Source organism: Notamacropus eugenii, chromosome 1 (genome assembly GCF_028372415.1).
Source record: "Notamacropus eugenii isolate mMacEug1 chromosome 1, mMacEug1.pri_v2, whole genome shotgun sequence".
Classification (NCBI taxonomy): domain Eukaryota; kingdom Metazoa; phylum Chordata; class Mammalia; order Diprotodontia; family Macropodidae; genus Notamacropus; species Notamacropus eugenii.
In genome coordinates this window covers 549,750,274-549,776,928 of record NC_092872.1, presented here as the reverse complement: position 1 = coordinate 549,776,928, position 26,655 = coordinate 549,750,274, and the positions used below count along the sequence as shown (strand labels likewise).

Here is a 26,655-nt window from a genome sequence, read left to right as displayed (position 1 = left end):
CAGGTCAACTAAGATGAACTCTCTTAATTCAAAATACCCAAAAGAATCTAAATACTTACATAATGAACATCTGCTCATTCAGTAAGTCTGTTAACACAGAGAAGTGTTTCTTTGTCTTTACTTATCTAAATGATATAGACCCTTCCAAATTAGGTTATTTTAATCAAATTATGCCAACCATAATCCTCTACCTATTCAAATATTTGAAAACACCTAAATCAACTATCAGTACATAAAAACTCTCTCTCTCTCTCTCTATATTTAAAAGTATATAAACTCTCCGACTTTCATATAACTATATAAACTACATAGTTTATATGTAAACTATCCTCCTTATGTAAACTATCTTTCCACACTGGTAAAATATATGAAAATATTTAAGTGGGGTAATATTTCATCTTAAAAATCCATTGATTCTAAGGAATCCAACCTTCAGTGTGTACTATGGTAGCTATTTCTTTGGGCATACTCCAACAGTGCAAATTCTGAATTCTCAATCTATCAAACCCCAAAATATGCCTTCATGGGTAACAGCTGGCTACTATAAATGTCAAGCTGCCTTCTGGGGTGAATTCAGTTACTATCAACAGAGTTGGACCCAGGTGCCTTCTTTCAATTCCCGTTGTCCAGAGGAGAAAACAGCCCTGTTTCTATCTCCATAAAAAGAACAGGGAACAAAGAAACCTTCTATTCCTCTTTTGTTTAGGAGAAAACACTGGCATGAGGTTTTGGAGGGCTGCAAGACTTCTCCCTTTTCTGTAATTTTTCAATTGCTGTCAAAGCAAAGAAAGTACAACTCCAATTTTCAATGGTGTTATAACAGCTGGTGCTCTTGAAATTGTTTTTAGCAGCTGACATGGAACCTGTGAGTGAGGGAAGTGCAGAGAAGCTGAGGGTGGAATGTGTAGACCTAACATCCCTCTTTTTTGCTTCCCTGAATTATAATTATTTGTAGACATGTTTTATCTCTCAGGGCAGGCACCTATATAGTCGTGTTGGAGTTCCAACACAACTCTGGCACAGCGTTCTGTACTTGAGAGATGCTTACCAAAAAGCTGCTGAATTGCCCTGAAGTCTTGAAAACAGTCATTCTAAATTTTGAGGGTTTTTGTTTATACCAAAGAGCTTCCTGATCAAAGTACTTTATACCAGATGAAAAATGCAGACAATATAGGGTAATTTTCTCGTTACATAAAATTCAATATGTACAAGACACTAAAGGAAATGCTAGCCATCACAGACTGTTCTCAAAACTTTATTTTCTGCCTTAATATTCAACTTTAAATGAAAACAGTGAAAGGGAAAGCAGGAAATTCTACTAAGCTCTCAAGTTTAACAGAGGTAGACATTTCTGTTTCTTCTCTAGCAATTTATTCATGTTCAAAGCAGAAAAGGCTTTAAAGATACTATGCTAGGAATTAGGGATCTAGTATCTGTTCTGCTATAAATCAGTTGCATAACTCTATGCAAGTCAGAAAAATAGAATGTCAGAAAATGAGACCACCCCGACTAGAAGCAAAGAACTGTAGACTGTTACAAATGGAAGAGATTTTTGAGGTCATATTAGTCCAACTCCCTCATTTTACAGATGTGGAAACTGAAGCCCATATGCAACCTAACTTGGCTGAAGCATACGAAGGTGTTCGCTGGCAGAACCAGAAGTTGAGTTTAGTTCTTCTGATCTAATCAGAGCTATTCCAAATCTAAAGCTATTCTTATATCACTTCCTTTCCCTGAATTTAGTTTCTTCCTTTATAAAAGGGAAAAAATAAGATGACCTCTGAGGTTGCCACCAGCTAATGCTGATGTTAATACATTCTACAATTCTTTGGTTCTGGTAAGAGTAGTCCTCTTATTTCTCCAGCAAAATACCATTGTTGAGTATTAACACGATGTCTGGGACACAGGAAGCACTTATTACTTTTATTTAACTACTTGGTTGATCGAACTCTGGACCTGTACTTATCCTTTCTCCCCTTAATCTACTTAAATTCTGCAAATCACTCAAAGCCTAACAAGCCCCATTTCTTTCTTGGTATGGCAAAATAATAATGGTAGTTATTATACACCAAGGACTGTGCTAAATGCTAGGAATACAGATTTTAAAATGAGACAATCCCTGCCCTCAAGGAGCTAACATTCTAATGGGGAAACGCAACACACAAAGAAGTCCTCATGTTCACAGGAAGTTCATTGCAGATATAAGTCTAACTTCTAAGTCTTAACAGGGAAAGTAAGAGGGCAGGTAGGGCCAACAATTAATTCTGAGGATAATCTGTATTATCTATGTCCTATCAACTTAAGTCTGACTCACTTGCATGTCACAGCATCACTTCTCTTCTTCAAGAAGGAAGGACAAACAGCAACCCTACAATATGGGGACTAGAATGTAAGGTATATTCTAGTCCAGACTTTTCTGTGCTTTCAGAAAGAGGATTTTTATATTTTGGAATCCAGAAGTTAAATAATTCTGGCTGGAAGGACAGGAGGAGGGCAGGGCAAGAGGGGAAATCAAGAAAGGTTTCATGCAGAAAGTAGGCCAGGTAGAACATCAGCAGACAAAAATAAGATGGTGGAAATTTCTCTACCACTAAGTCCACATATCTCAGAATGCCTTCCTGAAACTAAGAATCCCTGCAATGACAAAATTTACTATCAGCCTCATCACTTTACTTTAAAAATTCTGCCAATCAAAAAGACTGATAAGTTTTATACTCCTACTTAAACTGTAAGGTCCATCAGAACAGGGTCCATGTCTATTCATCTTTATGTATCTCTTAAATTCAATGCTGAGCCATAAGGGTTTGCTGAGTTGTTAAATCAGTCTCCATAAACTGTGAATAAGAAAATGAAATGGTTTGTTCAGGATTAGAGGTTCTCATTTGCATCAATTAGATCTTATAAAACAAAATCATAGGTCCAAACCTGGAAAGGACCACAGAGGTCACCTACTCCAGGCACCTCATTTCACAGATGAGGAAATCAGAGTCCCACAGAAACAAAAGAGTTTGCCCAAGGTCATACTTGTAACAACTGGCAAAGTTAAGACTTGTAGCCAGGTTCTCTAGCTCCAAATAAAGCAATCCTTCCTCTATATCACCATTCTGCCTAGCAGAATTATTCATTTACCTTCCTACATCATCTGTGAAAATGAGAGATAATATATCTGTACATGTGAACTTTACCTGCACACTGACAAATATCTAAGCTCTGTCAGCTGTGTATACAACTTCCTTAACCTTGCTAGGTTTCAATTTCCTCATCTGCAGAATGAAGGGGCTTCTAAGTTCCCTTCTAACTCTATGATCCTATATCATGCATTCTGGACTATTTATTAATTTCCCACTCAAATAAACAGAATTATTCAAAACTCTAAAACTCCTAGAACACTATGTGTAAAACCCCTCTCATCTGGGGGGCATTCAAACCTGTAAGTTCATCACATTGAGGGGAGCTCCCACAGCTGTATGGGTAGTATTTGGAAACTCTCATCACAGATGCAGAATGACAATAGTTCTACAACTTAGCATCTGAGAAAGGGGCCAGGTGCACTGAGAGGTGAAGTGATCCCAAGAGGGAGAATCTGAAAATTCTCAGCTCTCATTGCAAAGGACTGTAGCTGATGTATTTTAATTGCTTCGATGACTTGAGAAAATTCAAAATTGAACATCATCCAAAGTGGACTTAGATCCAGTACTTGAAATTATAAAATTAAATGTTCACACCATTTAATAAATATCATGCAATGAGCCTATGATAAATATTCTATGTGGATTATTTGTTGTAAATACAAAAAATTAACTGACTGCCTGGTGACTCAGTTCTAAACTCCACCCCCCTTACCTTGCTCTTAGTACTGATTTCACTACTTTGGGAACTGCTACTACTGTGTCGCTTTTTGCCTTTTCGAAACATTTTTCACCATAGTTGGATCCATAACCTCCCCTGGAAGAACAAAAATTGGTTACAACCAAATCAATGAAAAAGTGGCTTATTTAAACCTCTTTTCCAAAAATGTTTACTCATGAACGTAAATCAAACATGTGTATGTATGGAAAATAAAACAATTTTTTTCTGGCATCTGTGACTAATTCTTTTCACTTGGAATTCAAAGCTCTAAACCAGGAGGGGGGAACCTGCAGCCTTGAGGCCACATGTGGCCCTTTAGGTCCTCAAGTGAGGCCTTTTGACTGAATCCAAACTTTACAGAACAAATCCCCTTAATAAAAGGGGACTGTACTTCTGACTGTACTCAGTCAGAAGGCCATACCCAAGGGCCTAGAAGATCATATGTGGCCTTGAGACTGAAGTTTCCCACCCCTGACCTAAACATTTACCCTTTCCCATACAACTTAGAAGCTATTCTACTTTTTAAAGGAAAGCTAACTAACCAATCTAACTTGACTCAACTCCCTGAGTGAAGGGATCTTATTTGCCTAAAATAGAGAAATTCTAGGTCAATGATATATTATTTTTTTCTGGCTAAAAAGAGCTCATGGTACTTAATAAGTTGCATTTATATTTGAATTCATAAAAAAAGGGGAGCAAGTCAATCTGCTTGCTATAGAATCATGGAACAAAATGTAATTTTACACACATCTAAGGTTCCCTTGCTTCGCAGGGAGGGTTTCTGGTTGCCTGAGTATATAATCAGTTATTTTGAAGAAATTACTTTTGATAAGGGATAAACGGTAGGGGACTGAATAAGAGGTGGTCAGTTAGGAAACCTCATACCACCTAAAAATCTCTTACAGTCAAAGAACAATATTTATCCTACACTCACTACTTCTGGTATAGTATCAAGGAGATCATAACTGCCACCTCAAAAATATGAAAAGAAGTCAGAATCCCTATTGTTTTTGTAGGGATGGAGGTAGATAAAGGGTTCTATTCAACTAAGACAAAATAATCTTTCTCCTAAAGGGTCTCAAAGGTCCCTATCCTGTGTAATCCATTTACTGGAAGAAAGATCACAAAGTTCTTCAGGGATCAAAGGGAGATTCAGAAAAGTTTCACTCAAAGAAAGAAAATTCTCTTTACTGATATTTAGCTGAAGAATAAAATTTAATCATAAAATTAGTTTTAGAAACAAATCCTAACATTTGTCTTCTCCTAAAAATCCCTATGAACAGTGAACTGAAAGAGTCTTAGCAACTTTAAGGTCCTATTTATTTTATCAAATGGTCTTTCACAAGCTGTTCTGTCTTTAAGTTTCTCCAGGCATAAAATACTGGTCAACAATAACTGGTTTCTCCCCCCTACCTCAACAAAATGACAGCAGGATGAAAGAAATGATATTCATGAAATGTTTGTGATCCCCTTCTAAAAATGCTACTAAGTAGGCACAGAGCACACAATAATAATACATTCTTCAACACCCATCCATCAAAATGAAGATTACCTAGGTAAACATTTTGACTACTCACCTGTAGTAGAGAAATACTTTTCCTCATGAGAAAATAGGCCTCGAGACATATGAGTTTATCTTGTAGCTAAAGCTGATTTCATTTCATGAAGTTCTAACTAGTCAGGACAAATCCACATTCTTATACTCACTGTGGCTGAAACTGTACAGAAATAAAATATGTAATTAAAATAAATATTAGCAATTTTCATTCCAAATGGTCTGAAGGGAATATTGCTGTTTTGGCCTGCATTATGGTTCCTGATTTCAACTAAGTTCTAAGTCTTTATAATCAAAGAAAAATTACTTAAAAAGAAATTAAAATAAAACAAAAAAAAAAACCCCACAGAAATGGGAGACTGGGAATAGTGGAACATGTTAAAAAAGAACATGTTTGTAAAGAGATCTATTCCCATGGAAAGAAAGGGCAATTGACAAAGCTGGAATGCAGATAGAACAAATATTCATTAATGGATACAGGTGATTACATTGGATCAAAATTGTGTGCAGATGCAGTACACACATTTAAACTTTTGCCAAATAACAACAATACTATGGTCATTTGTTGTGTATTGTACCACCATACCACACTACAAGGTCCATGAAGGCAGGAACTGTTTCTAATTTAATATTTTTATCTCCTCCACTGCTTAGCACAGCACTTTTCACATAAGAGGGGAAGTAAAATATTTGTAGGTGCTAAGGTGAAAGGGCCTGGAGTTTCATAAGGATTCCACATCATTTGTATATTTGTGTAATACCTGAGTATCTATATACTAGGTACTGCACTAGAAATATAATCTGCTTGGATGTAGGCTAAATGCAAAATGTAGAGGGTTTTAAAGGAGAAAGAGGAGTTTTTATTTTATCCTAAAGGTCACAGGGAGCCACAAGAGCTTTTAAGTAAAATGATGTGGTGATCTTTAGGAATATCACCTTGTTAGCTCAGTTCAAGAAAGATTAGACAGAGGAGAGACCTCAGTGTATCAGTAAGCACCTGACAAACACAAGGGGGCTTGCTATCACAGGTCCTTTGATTTGCTTCTCTAAAAGGAAAGGCAACTTTTGAGGGATTAACAATCACTTTAATCAAGCACATGTATCATTCAGTTACTTCAGGGGAAAGAGTCAGAACTCTGAACTTCAGAGAAATCAAAAATCAACAGACATGCTTTCCTATATCTGATCATTAACATACAAACATAGAAAACAAAGATGGAAGCACCAACATCTGGGTTTTCCAGGGGACTGGGGGTTCCTTAGCAGTTTCCCAGAGTCCAGTCTGGCCAAAGAAAGACTTCCAGTCAGTAAGCCCCAAAGTAAAAGCTCACCCTCAGAGTATTTATACCTTTTTTAGAGCCAGAGGGCATCCCAACCCTTGAGAACCAGTGCCCCATGAACAAAAGGTGTGGGCCTTCCTACCAATCTTCCCTAATCAAACTCCCTTTAATGGGCACACCCATTAATGGGTAAGTAAGATCTTTAATCACATTAACAATATAAATATATATACTTGTTTCTAGTTAAAGAAACTCTTGTTTCTGTACTTTACTCCTAATAAAGACTCTTGGTTGATTAAGGCAAGATTCAATCAGAGGCATTTGATTATATTAAAACAAAAACAGCAAAAGATCCCATTTTGCTTGCAATCATAATCAGGCTGGGAAACCAATTAACACAGACCTGCCCAACCTTTGGACTTCCACCCACAAAAAATGTAGAGGAAAAAACATCCTCTGCATTTTTTGTGGGTCACTGGAAATCTTCTGGGATGCCTATGGGCCATTTACAGCCCAAGGGCCAAATAGGTGTTTTCACTGGTTCTCCCCCATTCTTGGAACATTTTCCTCCTTTCTGCCACCTAGTTGTCTCAGTTTCCTTCAAATCTCAGCTAAAATTCCATCTTCTCCAAGAAGAATTTTCCAGTCTTCCTAATCTTAACTTTCATATCCTCCCTTTTTGATTACCCCCAATTTATCCTAAATACATCTTGTTTATACGTAGTTGTTTGCAATGTTGTCTCCTCCATTAGACTGTAAGCTACTAGAGAGCAGGGGCTGTTTTGTTTTGTGTTTCTTTGTATCCCCAGGGCTTACAAAGTGCCTGGTACATAGTGGTTGGTTGTTGTCCTTTGTTCTTGAAGAGGATCAAAATGACATCACCACGATAAAGTGAAGTTTCAGTGTGTACAACAACTGTGGCTGATCAGAACAATACAAGCTCAGAATGCTCTACCACAGGTTGGGCACAGATAGACCATGTAAATATTTGGGGTGGATACTCCAAATTTGCACATCCTATGTTTCCTTTGTGCTGTTTCAATTATTCTTTGCTCATAGAGCACAGCACCTTTTCTGATGTAGGCATGCCATGGTAAGCAGTCCTGTGCCAGTGTCTCCCATGTCCCACAATCAAATCCAAAGTTCCTGAGAGAGATTTTAAGAGTATCCTTGTATTGCTTCTTCTGACCACCATGTGATTGCCTGCCCCATGTGAGTTCTCCATAAAATAGTCTTTTTGGCAAGTGTATTTTTTGCATTCGAACAACGTGCTCAGCCCATCAGAGTTGTACTCTCTGAAGCATAGCTTAAAGGCTTGGCAGTTTAGTTCAAGCAAGGATGTCAGTGTCTGGTACCTTATCCTGCCAGGTGATCTTTAGAATCTCCCTGAAATAATTCAAAGGGAAGTGATTCAGTTTCCTGGCATGGCGCTTGTAGACTGTCCACGTTTCACAGGCACATAACGAGGTCAGCACAACGGCTTTGTAGACCTTCAGTTTGGTAGTCAGTCTAATACCTCTTCTCTCCCAAACTTTTCTTCAGAGCCTCCCAAACACTGACCTAGCTCTGGCAATGCGTGCATCAACCTCATTGTCAATGTGTACATTCCTGGAAAGTATACTACCAAAGTTAAGTGAACTTATCCACAGCATTCAAAACTTCTCCATTTGTTATAACCAATGATTCCATATATGGATGGTGGTGGTGGCTGATGGAGCACCTGTGTATTTCTTAATCCATACTTTGCTGCATCTCAGCTTCAGAGGCTGCATTGAGTGCACAATCATCTGCAAACAGAAAATCATGCACCAACACTCCCTCCACTTTGATCTTGGCTTGTGGCCCTTTCAAACTGAAGAACTTACCATCAGTATAGTAGTTGACTTTGACGCTTTGTTCATCCTCATTAAAAGCATTTGACAACATAGCTGAAAACATGCTAAAAAGCATGGGAAAGAGCACACAGTCCTGTTTCACTCCACTGGTGACTGGGAAGGGACAAGAGCATCATCCACTATCCAGAACCCAGGCAAAACATGCCATCATGAAACTGACGTACAATGCTGATGAACTTCTCCGGGCAACCAAAATTTGACATAATTTTCCATAAGCCCTCATGACTAACAGTGTCAAAGGCCTTGTACAGACCTCTGTTCTGCTCCTGGCATTTCTCCTGGAGTTGTTGGGCAGCAGACACCATATCGATTGTTCCTTGGCCCTTTCTGAAGCCACACTGGCCCTCAGATATATGACCATCTTCCAGGAAGGATCAGCCTATTAAGGACTCTAACAAGAATCTTGACAGCAGGGCGGCGGAGCCAAGATGGCAGAGTGAGAGGAAGGACTCACCTAAGCTCTTAAACAAACTCCTTCAGATACCTCTAAGGAGAGAATCTGACCAAACTTTTGAGGTGTAGAATCCAATAGGAGACAGACTGTGGCAGGTTCACATCCCAGGACAGACTGGAAGGTTGACAGGAAGGATCTGTTCCAAGGGGGTGAACCCACAGGGTGCAGTACATTGCATCCAGTGCAGCCCGGGAGGGCCCTGGGGAGACCTGAGGCAGCAGCAGGCAGAATGGCGGAGTGGCAGCCCAGGGCAAGAGACCAGCAGAGCTGAGTGAGTAACAGCCGCTAAGCCCCAGATATCAGTCACAGCAGCTCCTGAGACTTTCAGCCCACAGATTAAACAACTGTAAGTCACCTACTTTAACTTCCAGGAGTCAGGATGGTGGAGTGAGCAGTAAATGCTCTCTCCTCCCCACTTGATGACCTGGAAAGAACCATAAAATATTTCCCCAGAAAAATCCTGGATCAGTGGGAACAGCAGAGGGGGAAAATAGTCTATAACACCTGAGGCTAGGAAAATAACTAAAGAGGATTTCTCCTACAGTGGCAGAGGAGAACTGGAAGGAGAGGGGCCCCAGGGCAGTGGAAACTTGCACTAGGACCCAGGCGAGCCTCAGCACTAAAAAAGGAGCCCCAGGAGGGTTGGTAATTCGCACTAGGACCCAAGTGAGCCTCAACGCTAGGATAAGAGCCCCAGGAGGGGTGGAAACTTGCACTAGGATCTAGGTGTGCCTCTCCCTTGACCAGACCATCCCTCCCCCACACTTAACAAGCCCCAGGGCTGATCGGGGAAATACAAAACAAAAAGATAAAAAGACACCTGCTCTTAGCTTTTTCACACCAGTCAGCTCAACATCAAGTTCTACAGCTTCTAACTGAAAGAACCAGAAGCCATAACACACAATCACCATCATGAGCAAGAAAAAGCAAAACAAGGGCAAAAAAACCATAGAATCTTTCTATGGGGACAAAGACCAAAACACAAATACCAAAGAGGTCGGTAGTGAGACTGTACTTCCATCTGAAACTTCAGAAGTGACTATGAACTGCTCACATGCACAAAAAGCTCTCCTGGAACAGCAGAAGAAGGAAATAGAAGAGAAACTGGCCAATGATTTTGAAAGTATGAAAAAAGAATTCCATGAAGAGAATATCTCTTTAAAAAGGAAAATTGAACACATGGAAAAGGAAACACAAAACCTAACTGGGAAAATTGGACAAATGGAAAAGGAAGTTCAAAAACTAACTGGAGAAAATAAATTCCTTAAAAGGAATAATTGGACAGATGGAAAAGGAGATGCAAAAGTTAACTGAAGAAAACAATTTCATAAAAATTAGAACTGGGCAAGCAGAAACTAATGACTCTATGAGACAGCAAGAATCAGTCAAACAAAATCTAAAGAATGAAAAGATAGAAGAAAATGTAACCTAATTGTAATCTAATGTAATATCTAATTGGAAAAACAACTGACCTGGAAAATAGATCCAGGAGAGAAAATTTAAGAATTATTGGCCTGTCAGAAAGCCACAATGAAAGAAAGAGTCTGGACAATATCTTCCAAGAAACCATCAAGGAAAACTGCCCAGAAGCGCTTGATCCAGAGGGCAAAATAGTCATCGAAAGAATCCACCGTTCACCTCTCGAAAGGGACCCCACACTCAGAACCGCAAGAAATATCGTTGCCAAATTCCAGAACTATCCAGTGGAAGAGAAAATACTACAGGAAGTCAGAAAGAAACCATTCAAATATCGAGGAGTTACAGTCAGGATCACACAGGACCTTGCAGCTTCTACATTAAAAGATCGAAGGAATTGGAATCCAATATTCTGTAAGGCAAAGGAGCTGGGACTACAACCAAGGATCAACCACCCAGAAAAGTTCAGCATAACATTTCAGGAAAAGAGATGGTCATTCAACGAAGTAAGGGATTTCCAGACCTTCCTGACAAAAACGCCAGAACTTAATAGAAAATTTGATCTTCAAACACAGGTCTCAAGAGAGGCATAAAAAGGTAAACGGGGGAAAAACAAAACTTGATACCCAAGTTGGGCAAACTGTTTACCTCCCTATAAGGGAATATGATACCTATTAATCTTGAAAACTGTAAATCTATCATGAAATATAAAAGGGATATACATAGAGGGAACAGGTATAAAGTAAATGATGTGATGATAAAAATATGATTTAAGCATGTGAAGGGATTGTAACAGGAGGTGTGAAAAGGAGGAAGCAGAAAATGGTAACTTACATCACAGGAAGAAGTACAAAATTATAGTAGATAGAAAGAGGGGAGGGAGATGAGCATTGTCTGAGAGGTACTCTCATCTGATTTGGTTCAAGGAGGGAACAATAAACTTAAGTATATAATTCTAACTAGCTCTATGGGCAGCAGGAGAGGAAGGGGGAAGAAAGGGGAGGGGAAGCTAAAAGGGAGGGAAGAAGCAGTAAGGGTAAAGGGGAGTAAAAGGGAGGGGGGCTAAAAGAAGGAAAGGAAGGCTGCAGGAGGTGGTGGTGAAAAGTGAAAACTCTTGAGGAGGGGAAGGGAGACAGGAGAACTAAAAGCACAAATTGTAGGAAAGACGATGGAAGGAAATACACAGATAGTAATCGTAACTGTGAATGTGAATGAAATGAACTCTCCCATAAAACAGAAATGGATAGCAAAATGGATTAAAAGCCATAATCCAACAATATGTTATTTACAAGAAACACATTTGAAACGGGGGGATACACACAGGGTAAAGGGAAAAGGCTGAAGCAGAATATATTGTACTTCAATTGATGTAAGAAAAGTCGGGGTAGCAGTCTTAATCTCAGACAAAGCAAAAGCAGAAACACATCTAATCAAAAGAGATAAGGAAACTACATTCTGCTAAAAGGCACCATAGACAATGCAGCAATACCATTACTAAGCATGTATGCTCCAAGTGGTATAGCATCCAAATTCTTAGAGGAGAAGTTGGGTGAGGTGAAAGAAGAAATAGACAGCAAAACTATACTAGTGGGGGACCTCAACCTCCCCCTCTCTGAACTTGATAAATCTAGCCTCAAAATAAATAAGAAAGAGATTAAGGAGGTAAATAAAACTCTGGATAAGGTAGATATGATAGATCTCTGGAGAAAACTGAATGGGAACAGAAAGGAATATACCTTTTTTTCAGCAGTACATGGCACATATACAAAAACTGACCATGTACTAGGACATAAAAACCTCACAATCCAGTGCAGAAAGACAGAGATAGTCAATGCATCCTTTTCAGATCATAATGCAACAAAAATTATATGTAATAAAAGGCCATGGAAAGATAAACCAAAAATCAATTGGAAACTAAATAATCTAATCCTAAAGAAGGAGTGGGTTAAACAAGAATCTTAACAGCAATGACTAAGGGAGAGACCCCACTGTGATTGCTGCAGGACAATCTATTCCCTTTACCTTTATGGAGATGGACAATGGAGGCATCCTTGAACTCCTGGAAGATAACCTCCTCTTGCCATATAACCTGGAATATTTCAGTCAGCTTTAGTATGAGCAATGGTCCCCCTGCCTTGTAAATCTTAGCTGGAATAGAACCAGCACCAGGTGCTTTGCCGCATGAAAGGAGCCTAATGGCCCTCAAAACCTCTTCTTTAGTTGGAAGTTTAGCTAAGGAGGGATTGACTTCAACCTGAGGTAAATAAATGGTCAATGGCCTCCAGCACTGATTGATGATGGTCGGTTGAGAACCCTATGGAAGCTTTCAGCCCATCTCTCTAGGATCATGGCCTTATCACTAATCAATGTGGCTTCATCAGCACTGAGTAGTTGTGATGCGCCATAGGTTTATGGTCCATAAATAGCTTTCAAGGAATCATAAAATCTCTTTGGATTGCTACTATATCAACATAAACCTGAGTTTCATCTGTCTTCTTACTGAGCCAGGAATTCTGCATCTCTCTAAGCTTTGCTTGTATTTTGCTTTTGATGGAATTAAATGCTGCCTTCTTAGAGGCGGATGAACTATCTTGCTGGTAAATCATTATGGAGTTCTCATTTTTCATTTAGCAGCTTCTGGATTTCTCCATCATTTTCATCAAACTAGTCTTGGTGTTTATAAGTGTTCTGACCTAGATGAGCAAATGAACTGTTGTACACCAAATCTCTGAAAGTCACCAACTGTCAGTTGCCTCAACTTTCCCTCAAGTTAGCAACGAACTGTTCACACTCAGAGAAGAGCTCTAATTTGTTGTCATTAATTCTTCTGGTAGTCATTTTGCCATGGAGGCAGCACTTTTGATGAATGTGAATACTTAGCTTGGAAAGGATAAGTTTATGATCAGTCCACTACTCTGCACCACACATTGCCTTTGTCACTCTCACATCTTGTCTATCTCTTCTTCTTACAATCACATAGTCTATTAGATGCCAGTGTTTGCTGCAATGGTGCATCCATGAAGTTTTGCTGTGTTTAGGTAAATGGAAAACAGTGTTGGTGATGAGATGGTCAGGAGATGCACAAGTTGTCAGCAGTAAATGACCATTGCTCTTGCTATTTCAACTCCATTCCTCCCTAGGACTCCTTGCCAAGTCTGGTAGTCTGAGCCTACTCTAGCATTAAAGTCACCCAGAATTATGAGCTTGTCCTCTTTTGGCACATTGATGATAAGGGTCTCTAGGTCTTCAAAAAATTTTTCTTTGACCTCATCAGGGTTTGACATGGTGGGAGCATAGGCATTGATGATGGTCGCATGGCGTTTTCCTGCAAGTGGCAACTGCAGTCATGAGCCTGTTATTCACTCCTTTTGGCAGGCATACCAGCTTGTTGATTAGTTTTGATTGCAAAACCTGTGCTCCCCTTCACTGCATTCACTCCAGAAAAAAGTGTATCCAGCTCCACCTTCAGTAAGCTGGCCTTCATTTGCCAGCCTTGTTTTACTCAGGGCTGCTATTTGGATGTGATACCTGTTGAGTTCTCTCACAACAACAGCAGTTTGTCTTTCAGGTCTACTGGATTTCATGTTGTCTATACGTATATGCACATTCCATGTGCTGATGGTGAGCAGAATCATCTTTGTAGATGCTTTTGTACGTTATGTACATTTTTTTTTGTGTTTTGACTGCAGAGTGTGATTCCCTGCCTACTGCGGTAATCAAGCCACAGTTGAGTAGGTAGACAATTTTTAGGGCACCTTTCCTAGCCCCCTTCTTCACACCAGGAGGGGAGGAGTGTGATCCTTAAAAGGCTGCTCAGACACTCAGGGAGCTGCAGAGTCCCATTGCTGCTTCAAGTGAGAATGACCCTAGGGTCTGGGCTGCCTGTGTGCAGGGCTGTACAGCTCCCAGTGTATCCACACCTGCTGTTTCATCACTTGACTGTCACCACAGGATGGGTGATGTTTTTTGATTCGTGCGTAAATTGCATTTAAGTGAGGCAGAGTTGCACGAAGTTTTCAACCTCACACTCTTCTCCAGAGTCATCCTGGTCTAGTGACAGTACAGAATCAAGATGGCTGGTGACAGCTGAGGATGCAGTAGATGACAGCATCTCTGGTGTCTAACCAAGCTCTAAGTGTTCCACATCGCCTGCCTCAGCTGCCTTCATGGCCACTGGAACAAACTGTTCTCATCTGCCCATTCCACCAGGGGAAGTCTTCACATGCTTGGAGTAGACACTTCCCTAAAACACCAATGGGTTTGAGACCCCTTGGTTACCCTCAACCTGGTTTGGCCCATCTGCTGAAACGGTTTACCAGGATATGGCCACTGTGTATGCTGAAGCTTCTTGGAGCCACAGGTGAGAGTTGGGTGGAACAGGTGAACACCAAAGTTGAAGAGTCCTGAAAAGGGCTTGGAAGTCATCACAACAAAGGTACTAGACCTCCCTGAACAAACCCTACACCCCACCTGGCACATAGTAGGCCCTTTATAACTGATAGCTATTACAAAAAGTCCTGATAAAAACTGATGAGGCCTTTAACTAGAATGATGGCCATATGAAAAGAGAGAAGGGAAGAGATGAGAAATGTTAAAAGGATTTGGCAATTGATTGGCTATTGAGGATAATTCCAAGGTTACAAAAATATCAGTACTTAAAAGGATTTCCCATTTTTCCACATCCCCTTCAATACTCGTCACTTTCTCCTATCATTTTAGCCAACCTCATAGGAGTGAGACAATACCCCAAAGTTGTTTTAATTTACATTTCTCTAATCAATAATAATTAAGGGCATTTTTTTATGTCTATATAAATGATGATTTCTTCATCAAAAAACTACCTGTTCACATCCTTTAACCATTTATCAATTGAAGAATGACTCACAATCTTATAAATTTGATAAAGTTCTCTATATATTTGAGATGAGGTCTTTACCTGATAAACTGCCTATAGAAATTTTCCCCCAATTTTCTGCTTTCCTTCTAATCTTGGTTACAATGATTTTATTTGTACAAAACCTTTTAAATGTAACAAAATAAAACTATTCAATTCACATTATCAAAATGCTATCTCTTGTTCATAATTCTTCTTTCTATAAGTCTTACAGGCATTATGTTCCCTGTTCTAATTTTCTTATGACATCTCCTTTTATATCAGGGTCTTGTATGCATTTTAGACCTTATCTTGGTAAATGTCAGAAGATATTTGTCTGCACCTAATTTTTGACAGACTGCTTTCTAGTTTTCTCAACAATTTTTACCAAATAGTGAATACTTATTCTAAAAGTTTAAATCTTTGCATTTGTCAAAACGCAAGGTTACTTTGATCATTCACTGAGTACTGCATGTCTGCTCTGTTGCACTCATCCACTTTTCCTAGTACAGGACAGTTCTGATTTATTGCTTTACTATATAGTTTATTACACAGTTTCAGATCAGGTATCATTAAGCCTCCTCCATGTTTTTCTTTTATTAATTCTTTGATATTCTTGAATTTTTGTTCTTCCCAATGAATTTTATTATTTTTTACAGCTCAACACAATAATTTTCTGGTAATTTAATTGAAATGGCATTGCATAAGTAGATTAATTTGGGTAGGATTGTCATGTTTATTATACTGGCTCTGTCCACCCAGGAGCAATTAATATTTTTCCAATCATTTAAATCTGACTTTATTTGTATAAAAACTGTTTTATGCTTTTGCTCATGTACTTTTGGGGTTTTTCTTGGTAGATATACTCCCAGGTGTTTTGTACTGTCTACAATTTCTTTAAGTGGGGTATCTATTCTTGCACTTTTTGTTGATGATATAAAGAAATTCTGATGATGTACGTGGGTTTATTTTAAATCTTGCTACTTTGCTAAAATCAATAATTATTCCAACTAACTTTTTAATTGAATTGCTAGGATTTTCCAAGTATATCATCCTTTCATCTTTAAAAACAGCTTTATTTCATTGCTCATTCTGATTCCTTCAACTTCTTTTATTCCTCTAAATGCTCTTTACTAGCATTTCTAATATAATACTGAATAATACTGGTGATAATGGGCATCGTTGTTTCACTCCTGATCTTACTGAGAAGGCTTTTAGCTTACCCAGATTAAAAATGATGCTTACTGATGGTTTTAGGTAATACTTCTTACCATTTTAAGGAAAAAATCCACTTATACCTATGCTTTCAAGTGTTTTCAATAGGAATGAGTGTGGCATTTTGTCAAAAGCTTTTTCAGCAAATACAGATATAATTATATTCTTTTTGTCACTTTTGTTATTGACATAATCAATTATATTAATAGTTTTCCTTATGTTAAACTATCCCTACATTCCCAGTACAAATCCCATTTGGTCACCATGTACAGTTTTTTTTTTTTTAACACTTCTATTGAGGGAGGGCAAAGGAGATGCATATAACTGGTGGATGTGGGTTACATAAAAACAAAATATATCAATAAAATTTTATTTTTTTAAAGAGTTTTTCTTTAATAGTAGTAATTAGATTCATGGGATTTTGGGGGGGGTCACTTTTGGACTTTTTGATGTACTTTGTGTTTATATTACATATATTTACAATTTACTCTCACGTCATGAGAAGTCTCTCAGAACATGGTAAAACAGTTAAGTAAAACCAATGATACAATGACATTTGAAAGTACATGTAACATTTCACTTCTGAATCATCCTCCTTTTTTTAGATGAACACAAATCTACTTTTTCTCTTTACCATGGGTCCACCCCATTGGGGAGAGAAAGGAAATTTAAAAAAAATAGAAACGAAAGGGATCTTAGAAATTGTTTAGTTCAATCCTCTCATTTGACAAAGGAAGAAATTAAGGCCAAGAGAAATGAAATGATTTGTCCCAAAGTTACACAACTATTATGTAATAAGATTAGAGGTGGTGTGTACCTAGGCAGACCCCACTGGCCATTACAACAAACCAGTTTGGGGCAAGAATTAGGAAATATGCCCTCAGGGGAAGGTAGTGCTGGTGATGACTTTTAGCTCGGTTAAAAATAAAGAAGGGAAATTAAATAAGCTAACTGAGAGGTAGGGAAGATGTGCTCCTGGCTTTTGTCTCACTCAGATACCCCTCCCCTTTGTTCCCCATAACCAGGAACCAGAGACTCTTGAAACACCGAAATGAATCTGGAGAATCTACCCTATGAGATTCCAACAGCAGACTACGAAGGAAAACATGATAAAAGTGCACAATCCAACAAAACAATTCGGAATGATAGGTCAAGTGATGTTTATCCAGAGATCATAGCTGCAAGGAAGTCACTAAGAATAGGGTAAACACAAATCCTCGGCAAAGAAACAAAGCTATACAGAGAAGGCTACAGAATAGTACCTTCATAGACACAGTTATAGGACACGTTGTAAAACAAAGTCTCTTCCCCTACTCCTGTGAAAATTTTTTAAATAATCATTTTCTTGGATACTCATAGCCTTCCTCAGCCCCTTCTTCCTGTACACCCCAAAACCCAACACCAGGATTTGTTCTAAGAAAGAGACAAATGATTAGGTCCGGTCTTTCACAACCTAGCATCATGTATAATCTTTGTGATATGTTGTTGTAATCCCCTGGCTAATATTTTATTTAGAATTTTTGCATTCATATTCATTAAAGAAATTGATCTACAATTTTCTTTTTCTGTTTTAGCTCTTCTTGGTTTAGATATTGGCACCATATTAGTTTCCTAAAAGGAGTTTGCTAGGACTCCTCTGTTATTCCAAATAGCTCATTTAATACTTGAATTATTTGATGTTTAAATGTTTGGTAGAATTCACTTGTAAATCCATCTGGTCATGATGCTTTATTCTTACAAAGCTCCTTCATGGCCCGTTCAATTTTTTTCTGACTCTCAAAGTTCACTTGGAGGCCTTATTTTAAATTGTGGGTGAATCTGGTGCCGTATTCTACCATCTTCACGAACCCTCTTCCCTTCAGCCTGGCTTGCCTTCCACCGGAGAAGAGCCCAAGTCCGAAGCGGACAACTTACACAACAGCTGTCTCCGTCTGACACACCAAGGTACCTTTCAACGCACACGATTTAAAAGAGAAACAGAACGCAGCGGGGAAGACGCCTGAGCCCCTGACGCCACCACCACATTCGGGGTGGATGCGGACGCCCTGCGTGGCCTCCTCGAGCCGGGGGAGGGCAAGGACGGCCGGCGGGCACGCTCGGTCCGTGCAGGCTGGGCGGCGGACCCGAGGGTGTACGGCCCCTCCCCCCGGCGGGCCCTCACATCCCCGAGAAGGCCCTAGCAGTGATCATTAGCGTTTCCTCCAGGTTCTCACCGCCCCCCCCAGCACACAGAACCCTCGGGCACCCCCTTCTCACCCTGAGCCCCAGCCACGGAGGCCCTGAGGATCAGGGAAGACACGCGGCTCCTAGGTTCCAGTGCCAGCTCGGCTACTTAACACGGGGGGGGGGGGCTTTCTCCCCAAGAGCCTCAGTTTCCTTCTCTGTAAAAATGAGAGGGCGGGGCGGGCCGGCTCTCGGGAGGTCTCTCCCGGCTCGGAGTCCGGCGGCCACCGCCCAGATCCACGGAAGAGGGCGGTACCAATTCTCCTTCGCCCCCCTCTCCTCATCCCTCCATCGCTCCCCACCTTTGTTCCTGGTCGCTATAGCAACCAGAGGCCTACCTAACCCTCCCCCACGCGGAGACCAGCTTCGGAATCACGATTCCAAGCCGACGGAGGCTGGCGTGTGGCTGCGGCGCTGGAGGCGGGAAACCGAAGGCCCGCGCCGAGGTGCAACGGAGAAACAGAGAGAGAACAGCGCAACGGGGAGGAATGGGGAGAGGGTCCTCACCTACGGCCACCGCTAAGGGTGGAGGCTCCGGGATGGAACTGTTTTCCGTCTCAGTCCAGAAGCCGGAGGCAGCCACTCCCACTCCGCTTTTTTTTCTTTCCCTTTCCTTCCTTCCTCTCATCTCACCCCTCCCCCGACTCCGTCACCATCCCCACCGCGCAGGCGCAGAACTCCTTTCCCAGCCCCGCCCCGCGCGTTGCCCGGCTTGAAAGGAAGCAGCCAAACCTCGTGGGTCTGGCCCGCACCGGAAGTAAAGTCCTGAGCGTCTTCGCGCCGAGACCGGCGACGCCGGAAGTGGTGGTCGCAGTGCCGTGGGAGCAGCGGGGGTGGGCGTTTTTGCGCTGTCGCCGCTTTGTGGTGGTGGTCGCGGCTCGTCGGGCCCCCTCTCTCCTCATCCCTTTCCCTGCCCCCAGAGATGTCGGCCATCCCGGCCGAGGAGAGCGACCAGCTACTGATCCGACCTCTGTAAGGAGCCCTGGGGAGGGAGAAGCTGCGCGCAGCCGAGCCCGGGGAGGGGGGCGGGGGAGGCCTCGGGGAAGGCCGCGGGGGCTCCTGAGGCGGGGCCTCCCAGCCCCACACTCTGCCCGCGCCTGTGGGCTCGGCCTCATTCACCTGCGGATCTCTACCACTTCCTTAAAAGCCACTTTGCTCAGGAATCCCTCCCTGATCCCTTCCGTGGCCACCGCTGGTGGCAGGGCCTTTTCCCTCAAACTTGCCTTGACACTATTTTGCGTGGCTCTGCGCCGCAAGATCCCTTTGTGTTCATTGTCATCCCCACCCCTCGTCCGACTGAGCTCTGAGGGCCTCTCTGTCCTGTCTCCCCTGCGGGCAGGAGGGTTTGCCTTGTGTGATCCACGAGTGAACCGGGGACTAAAAGACATGGTGGCCAAAGACCTCCCCCCCCCCCCCGCCGAGTTGGCCGAGCTGGAGTTTCCTTCCACGTGAAGGCGAGGGGTTCTGACTCCGCGCCTCTCACAGGGTCGGTTTCTTTTTGAGAATCCAGAGGAAGAATTTATACGGAAAGAACTGTAAACATCCGAGCAATTATTACCTGACAAGTGCTGGTTAAGTTTCTGTTCGGTATTGAGTACCTTGTCTTTCGTTAGGAGTCCTTGCCTTCCCCAGAGACATGTAAACAGAAGGCAATTGTTTGTGATCTGGTATGTGTGAGGCACGGTGCTAGACTGGCTCTGCCCGTAGGGAAGTTGGATTATAATTAGAGAAATCATGCATCTATACATAAGTCTGATGCTAGGTAAAATATGCCATGTAGGAAGGAAATATCCAGACAGAGTACTAGAAGAAATCGGAGGAAGGTGAAATCTCGTCCAGGTGGAAGGAGGAAAGTAACGCACCAGGAAAACCTGAGTTAAAATGTAGCATCACTCAGGTAATAGCTGTGTGACCCTGAGCATTTCATTTAATTTCTTTCTGCCTCAGTTTCCTCATCTCTAAAATGTGGATGACAATAGCACCAGCTACCTCACAGTGTTATGAGAATAAGATAATATTTGCAAACCCTATAGGCCTATATAAATGCCAGATATTATTATAGGTTGGTGACACCCAAATTTGGCCTTAAAGAAAGGGAGAGATTTCAGCAGGCGCATTTTGATGGCAGTCAGTTTCAGATGTGCAGAAAAAACATAAAGAAGGGAAAAGGTAGGATGAAAAGGCTTCCTGTAAGTGAGATTTTATCTGGTACTTGGAAGCAGAGATAAAGAGGGAGAGCATTTCCTTGCATGAAGAACAGCTAGTGAAAATTCCAAGTCTAGTGTGTTTTGTTCAAGGAACAGAAAGTATTACAGTGTCACTGGATCAAAGGATATCTGGTGCTAGGAGTGGACTGAGTGTTAGGTGTAAGAAGGCTAGAACTGATGATCTAAACAGCAAAAGTGGAGGGATTAGTATTGGAATAAAGGAAGGCTTCATTATATTTTGAGACTGAAGGCAAGGAGTTGAAGTTTAGAGAAGTGGAGAAGTCACATTCTTAGACTCACAGTTTTGGAGCTGGAAATGACCAAAGAGGTTAGCTAATCCTGCCTCGTTTTTTGCAGATGAGGAAACTGAAACCCAGAGAGAAAGCATAGTTTGATTTATTAGTGTAGTTTTGTGCTGCTTTTAACATTTTGCCTTAATACATTTGCACAGATGTTTATGTTTGTTTCTTGTTATTTTTTTTACAGTGGGGCTGGACAAGAAGTAGGAAGATCATGTATTATTCTGGAGTTCAAAGGAAGAAAAATAATGGTAATCATTGTAAAGTATACATATGTGTATATACATATATATACATACACATATGTAGTATAAATCTGTTAATATGTAAAACAGTCATTTTTATTTTTTGTAAAAGCATTAACATAATTTTGGGAATATCCTACTCATAAATGCAATAAATTATGTTTACCTAGATCTGCCAACCAATTATCTTTTTTATAATAAATTCTAAAGAGGTTGTCAGTTCTGCTTCTGTGGGTTGGAATTATGTGCAAAGGTTCCAAACAGGATTCTAGACATTTGGTGAAAAAATACATTAAAAGATAGACAGTGTGACTAAGCCAACCTTCCTCTCCAACCAAGAGAAGTTGGTAGATTATACAAAGTTAGTGTCTAACCTGAATGCATGAAACAAAGCCTTAGCTCCTTTATTCTGCCTCACCTCCAAGAGAAACATTGTAGACTTAACTGGTTTTTTTAATGGGTTATGGGTAGATCCTCATTGACGAAAGATCAGAAATTCAGACTGATGTCTAATGTCCATGAAGAAAATTTTTACCAAATTATCCTCAGATTCTTTGGAAGGGTTCATTTGCTATTCTGTTAATGAGACATTTGGGAAGAGTAGGTTCAGGGTCCACCTTTGATACTTCCTGTGTCACCACGAACAAGTTACTTAGTTTCTTAGTGCTTACTTGAGTACTTACATTTTTTCACTCTGTCATCATAAATGTCTTACAAACAGCTAGCTTTGCATTTATTTTAAGAAGTCAGTATTAAATAGATGAGTAGAATCTGTCACCATTATATTTTGTCCATATTAAACATGACAAATTAATGTCAACTTAAACATTTTTTTCCATAGACACATTTGTACTATATATTATTCAAAGATATTTTAATGAATTTTTTCCCAATTCTTTCACAGTTGGATTGTGGAATTCATCCTGGCTTAGAAGGAATGGATGCCCTTCCGTACATCGATTTGATAGATCCTGCTGAGATTGATCTCCTCTTAATTAGTCAGTAAGTCTTATCTTGAATGAAGATAATCATTTTTCAGGCTTGTTTTTTATAATGATTATTCACATTTTTAAAAATAATTTTTATTTCAGTAGTGGAATGTTAATACCAGTAGGACGTGCATTAACATTTAAGTGGCAGCTGGCATATCATTTCGGGATTTTAAAATATAATACATATATGCACAATACACATTATACATTTTAATTTTTACTGTCTTACAGAACTTTTCATAAGATCTACTTTCCAAACTAAATGGCAATTTGGTTACGTAATTAATGGGTTACCAAGGAGTTCATGTCAACCTGACTTTGTCACTCAACTGCTCAAAAAAATCTTCAGTGTGTCTGTTGTCTTTAGAATAAAATATACACTCTTTAAGTCTGATACTTCAAGTATTCTGCAGTCTGGCTTCAGCCTGCCTTTCTAGACTATTTTGTAGTACTTCACCAAGGCTACATTTGAGCCAAACTAGATCACTGACTATTCCCTGAGCTCATCATTCCATCCTACTCAGTGCACATAGTCTATACCCCCTGTCTGTAATGTACTCCCTCATCATTTCTACCTCTTAGAATCTTTGTCTTAGCAACCCCCTATCTGAAGCCTTTTCTGATTCTCCCAGTTGATAGTGCTTTCTCTATGCTTTTATTTATTTATTTTTAGGTAGTGTCGCTAATAGAAGACAAGCTCATTGAGAACAGGGATGGTTTCATTTTTAGTTTGGTATCCACAGTGCCACGCACATAGCAGTTGCTGAGTAAATGTTTGTTGGGTTGAACTGTTCAGTGAAATAGTTGTCATCTTTAGGAAGCTAGCTGAAGCAGCAAGGCATCCTGAGGAAGAGACAGGAGGCAGCAGATACCAGGCAAGTCAAACTGCCACCACTACCTTGACCATCATTTCCTTTTAGAGTCCAGGACCCTAAAGTCAGGTGCTTCAGGAATAGCATCCCCTTTCAGATTTACTTCCAGCCCAGCTCCCACAGCCTCAATGAGCGGAGGAATTAAGAGGAAGCCCACTTTTCTCATCATCACCAGCAACAGCTGCTGACCCATTGCCAACAAAAGGCAGAAGTATGTAGGAGCCCTGGGAGTGGCAGGTCTCCCCCCCCCAACCCCCAGATCATCATTCCTACTTCCAACTCATACTTATTAAACTAGCTCAGCAAGTCACTTTGGGAGAGACAAGGAGGCAGCAGGTGCCAGGCAAGTCAAATCACCTTGGCCACCATTAGATCCTGATGGAACAGCCTAAGACCCTAAACTAATAACTCCCAAGAACTGTAGGAGTAGTGACACAAAACAATATTAAAGAAGAGGCATTAACTTCTGCTCTGTCTTAAGGACCATCTGACTTGCAGCTAAAACCTTCTCTATATGTTGTCTCCTTCATTAGAATGAATGTGAGCTTCTTGAAAACATGGACTGTCTTTTTGTATCCCCTGTGTTTAGCAAAGAGCTTTGCACATGATAAAAGTGTTTTAGAAACAGTTTATTCATTCTCTTTTTAAAATGTGACTCTAGTTCTATAGTATTTTGTTAAACTTCTGTGTTATCTACTTATGCATTTGATTGTCTTTTAACTTTAGCAAAGGGATGAAATTTAGCTGATTTTCTCTGTGGTAACTTAATTACATTATATTATTTTGAGACATTGTAGCACCATCATGCTATTACCACAGATACTGTACAGAAGTTCTTTCCTCCAAAGTCTTGACTCATTTCAAAATTTACTTCCATTTTTCAAGTGGAAAAGAGTAAAGAACTAATTTTCAATAAAAAACACTGACAGCTTCTTCCTTTTGTGTATTAATCCAGCAAGCATTTATTAAGTGCCTACTGTGTACTAAACACTGGAGATACAAGATAAAAGTGAAATAGTCCCTGGCCTCAAGGAATTTATATTTATTTAACCAAATGAGACAGCATACATATAAATTGGTATACACAAAAGAGGTACAAGGTAGTTTCTAAGGGGAGGGCAGTAGCAGCTTAGTTGACCAGGAAAAGGCTTCCTTCAGAAGGAGGTGCTTAAATTGAGTTTTGAAGAAAGCTCGGGATTCTGAGATGTTGAGGGGGGGAGGAAGAGCAATGCACGTTTGTAGGAACAGTTATTGCAAGGGCAGTGCAAGCTTCTAATGTTGGAGTACCATGTGAAAAACAGCAAGTAGGGCCAGTATGGCTAGAATCATGGATTTCATGAAGGGGAATAATTGTGTATGAAACCTGGAAAATTAGGAAGACTAGATTGTGAAGAACCTTAAATGCTAAATAAGAGTTTATATTTGTTTTTAAAAATAAAAGAGAGCCACTGGGGGATAAGTAGGAAGGTGCCATGATCAGACCTGTACTTTAAGAAATTCATTGAGTGAATTTGACTATGTGGGAAACCAGTTGACATGGGAAGAGACTTGAGGCAGAGAAACCAAATAAGAGTTACTTGAGAGATGACAAGTACCTGAACTAGGGTGGTAGTTGTGGGTGCATCTTCAAGATGTTTTGGACATATGTGTCAGATGAGTGAGTGTGAAGAATCAGATGTCACTGAGGTTTGCAAATCTGAAATACAAAAAGGATGGTGGTATCCTTAGCAGAAAATGAGGAGAATTGGTGGAATTTGAGATAATGAATTCTACCTTAGACATAATGAGTTTGTGATATCTATGGGACATAAGCTTGAAATGTCCAGTAGGTAGTTGTTTGTACAAGGTTAGAGTTCAGGAGAAATAAAGGCTGGACAAGTAGATCTGAGAATAATCTGTGCAGAGGTGATAATTGTGAATCTATTGGAGGTGATGAGGTAACCAAATTATATAATTGTTTTAACTCTAGCCAAAATAAACCCTCTTCTTTCTCTAGTTATTGCTAGACTAGCCATTCAGAAGTGTTAAAAATTCCTGCTGTCTGCCAAACTTAGGTGCATTTTTTTTTTCTTCCCTTTGCTCTTACTACTATTTTTCTCAACAGTACCCATAGATTAATGGTTCCCAAAGGGTGTGCCATAGGTTTCACTAAGTGGTCTCTGAAATTTTGGTTTTTATGTTATTACACATAAAAGAAAAGTTATGAATAATTTTGTTTAATATAGATTTTAGTAACCCAGAAAAGTATAGCATGACAAGTATAATATTTACTCTAAACAAAATTTGCCTATTTTAAAAATTCACTAACTTCAAAGTATATCAGATTTTGAAGTCACAAAGAATTTAACAAAAAAAGGCTGATCTTATTAAAGAGAATGGGAGCATGCAAGCATCTCCTGACTTTCTGTATTGTCTCCAGCTCTAGTATTCCAGGATTTTTCATAGCAAAGAATATCACACCACAAGAAATAGAAGTTTGAGAATCACTGCAGTACATAAATAATGCCTATTTAGTATGCCAATTTGCCAGATGTTTGGATCTTGATATGGAAACTTTATTTTGTCCTATTTGTGATATTTGAAATTAGCTATACTGATTAATATTGCAGTCATATCAACTCCATTCCTTTTATCTTAAGTTTCCATTTAGATCACTGTGGTGCCTTACCTTGGTTCCTGCAGAAGACAAGTTTTAAAGGAAGAACATTTATGACTCATGCTACAAAAGCTATTTACAGATGGCTTCTTTCTGATTATGTCAAAGTTAGGTGAGTTGCTACAAAACTGTGTATAAATGACTTTTCTCATATGGTGCCAGAGGTTTTTCAAGTTTTCCTGTTACATTCTCGATATTGGTTCCCATACTGGCCATGTTTACTCACTAAATATGACTTTGTACAATATCAGAGTGTAGGTAATCAGAATAACAGGTTAATGTTTACTGAAACATTGTTCCTTTCAAGGTAAGGAGGGGACTCAAATATTTACATCATTATACTTCTAAGACAATATTACATAATGGGAAAAATATGCTTGAGATCAGGAAGATCTGGGTTCATATTTCACCTCTGACCCTATATAACCTTGAACAAGTCAGTAACTTCTCTGAACCTCAACTTCCTTATCTGTAAAATAGAAGTAAAAATACCTGTAGTATCTCCCTCACAGGACTGTTGTATGGCTCATATGAGGTATATATGTAAAGAATTTTTTATAAATTTCCAAGTGTGATATGAATGTCAATAATTGTTACTTAATTATAATTAATAATCAATTATAA

General features: G+C 39.9%; 2 protein-coding genes and 1 long non-coding RNA gene across 12 annotated transcripts in view; 2 read left to right on the top strand and 1 right to left on the bottom strand.

The window, feature by feature from the left end:
- The window catches only part of LOC140520363 (integrin beta-1-binding protein 1), a 33,021-nt gene extending 12,568 nt beyond the window's left edge, over positions 1-20,453 (bottom strand). Inside the window, exons 1-3 of one of the 9 annotated variants that reach the window (XM_072634264.1) lie at positions 20,319-20,453; positions 5,427-5,567; positions 3,844-3,945 (exon numbers count right to left, since the gene is read on the bottom strand). In XM_072634264.1, the coding sequence (XP_072490365.1) occupies positions 3,844-3,915 (72 nt within the window). In that variant the 5' untranslated portion in view covers positions 3,916-3,945; positions 5,427-5,567; positions 20,319-20,453. Of the gene's footprint in view, positions 1-3,843; positions 3,946-5,426; positions 5,568-18,451; positions 18,722-18,793; positions 19,070-19,098; positions 19,527-20,318 lie in introns of those variants that run through there. The other 8 variants (XM_072634260.1, XM_072634263.1, XM_072634261.1 and 5 more) reach the window with 8 other exon arrangements.
- The window catches only part of CPSF3 (cleavage and polyadenylation specific factor 3), a 62,329-nt gene continuing 55,107 nt past the window's right edge, over positions 19,434-26,655 (top strand). Inside the window, exons 1-4 of one of the 2 annotated variants that reach the window (XM_072634255.1) lie at positions 19,434-19,732; positions 21,454-21,517; positions 22,416-22,513; positions 26,015-26,143. In XM_072634255.1, coding sequence (XP_072490356.1) covers positions 19,683-19,732; positions 21,454-21,517; positions 22,416-22,513; positions 26,015-26,143 — 341 coding nt within the window. In that variant the 5' untranslated portion in view covers positions 19,434-19,682. Of the gene's footprint in view, positions 19,733-20,540; positions 20,658-21,453; positions 21,518-22,415; positions 22,514-26,014; positions 26,144-26,655 lie in introns of those variants that run through there. The other variant, XM_072634256.1, reaches the window with a different exon arrangement.
- LOC140520368 (uncharacterized) lies at positions 20,343-20,573 on the top strand. The gene is made up of 2 exons (XR_011972475.1): positions 20,343-20,427; positions 20,541-20,573. It is a non-coding gene; the product is annotated as an uncharacterized lncRNA (long non-coding RNA).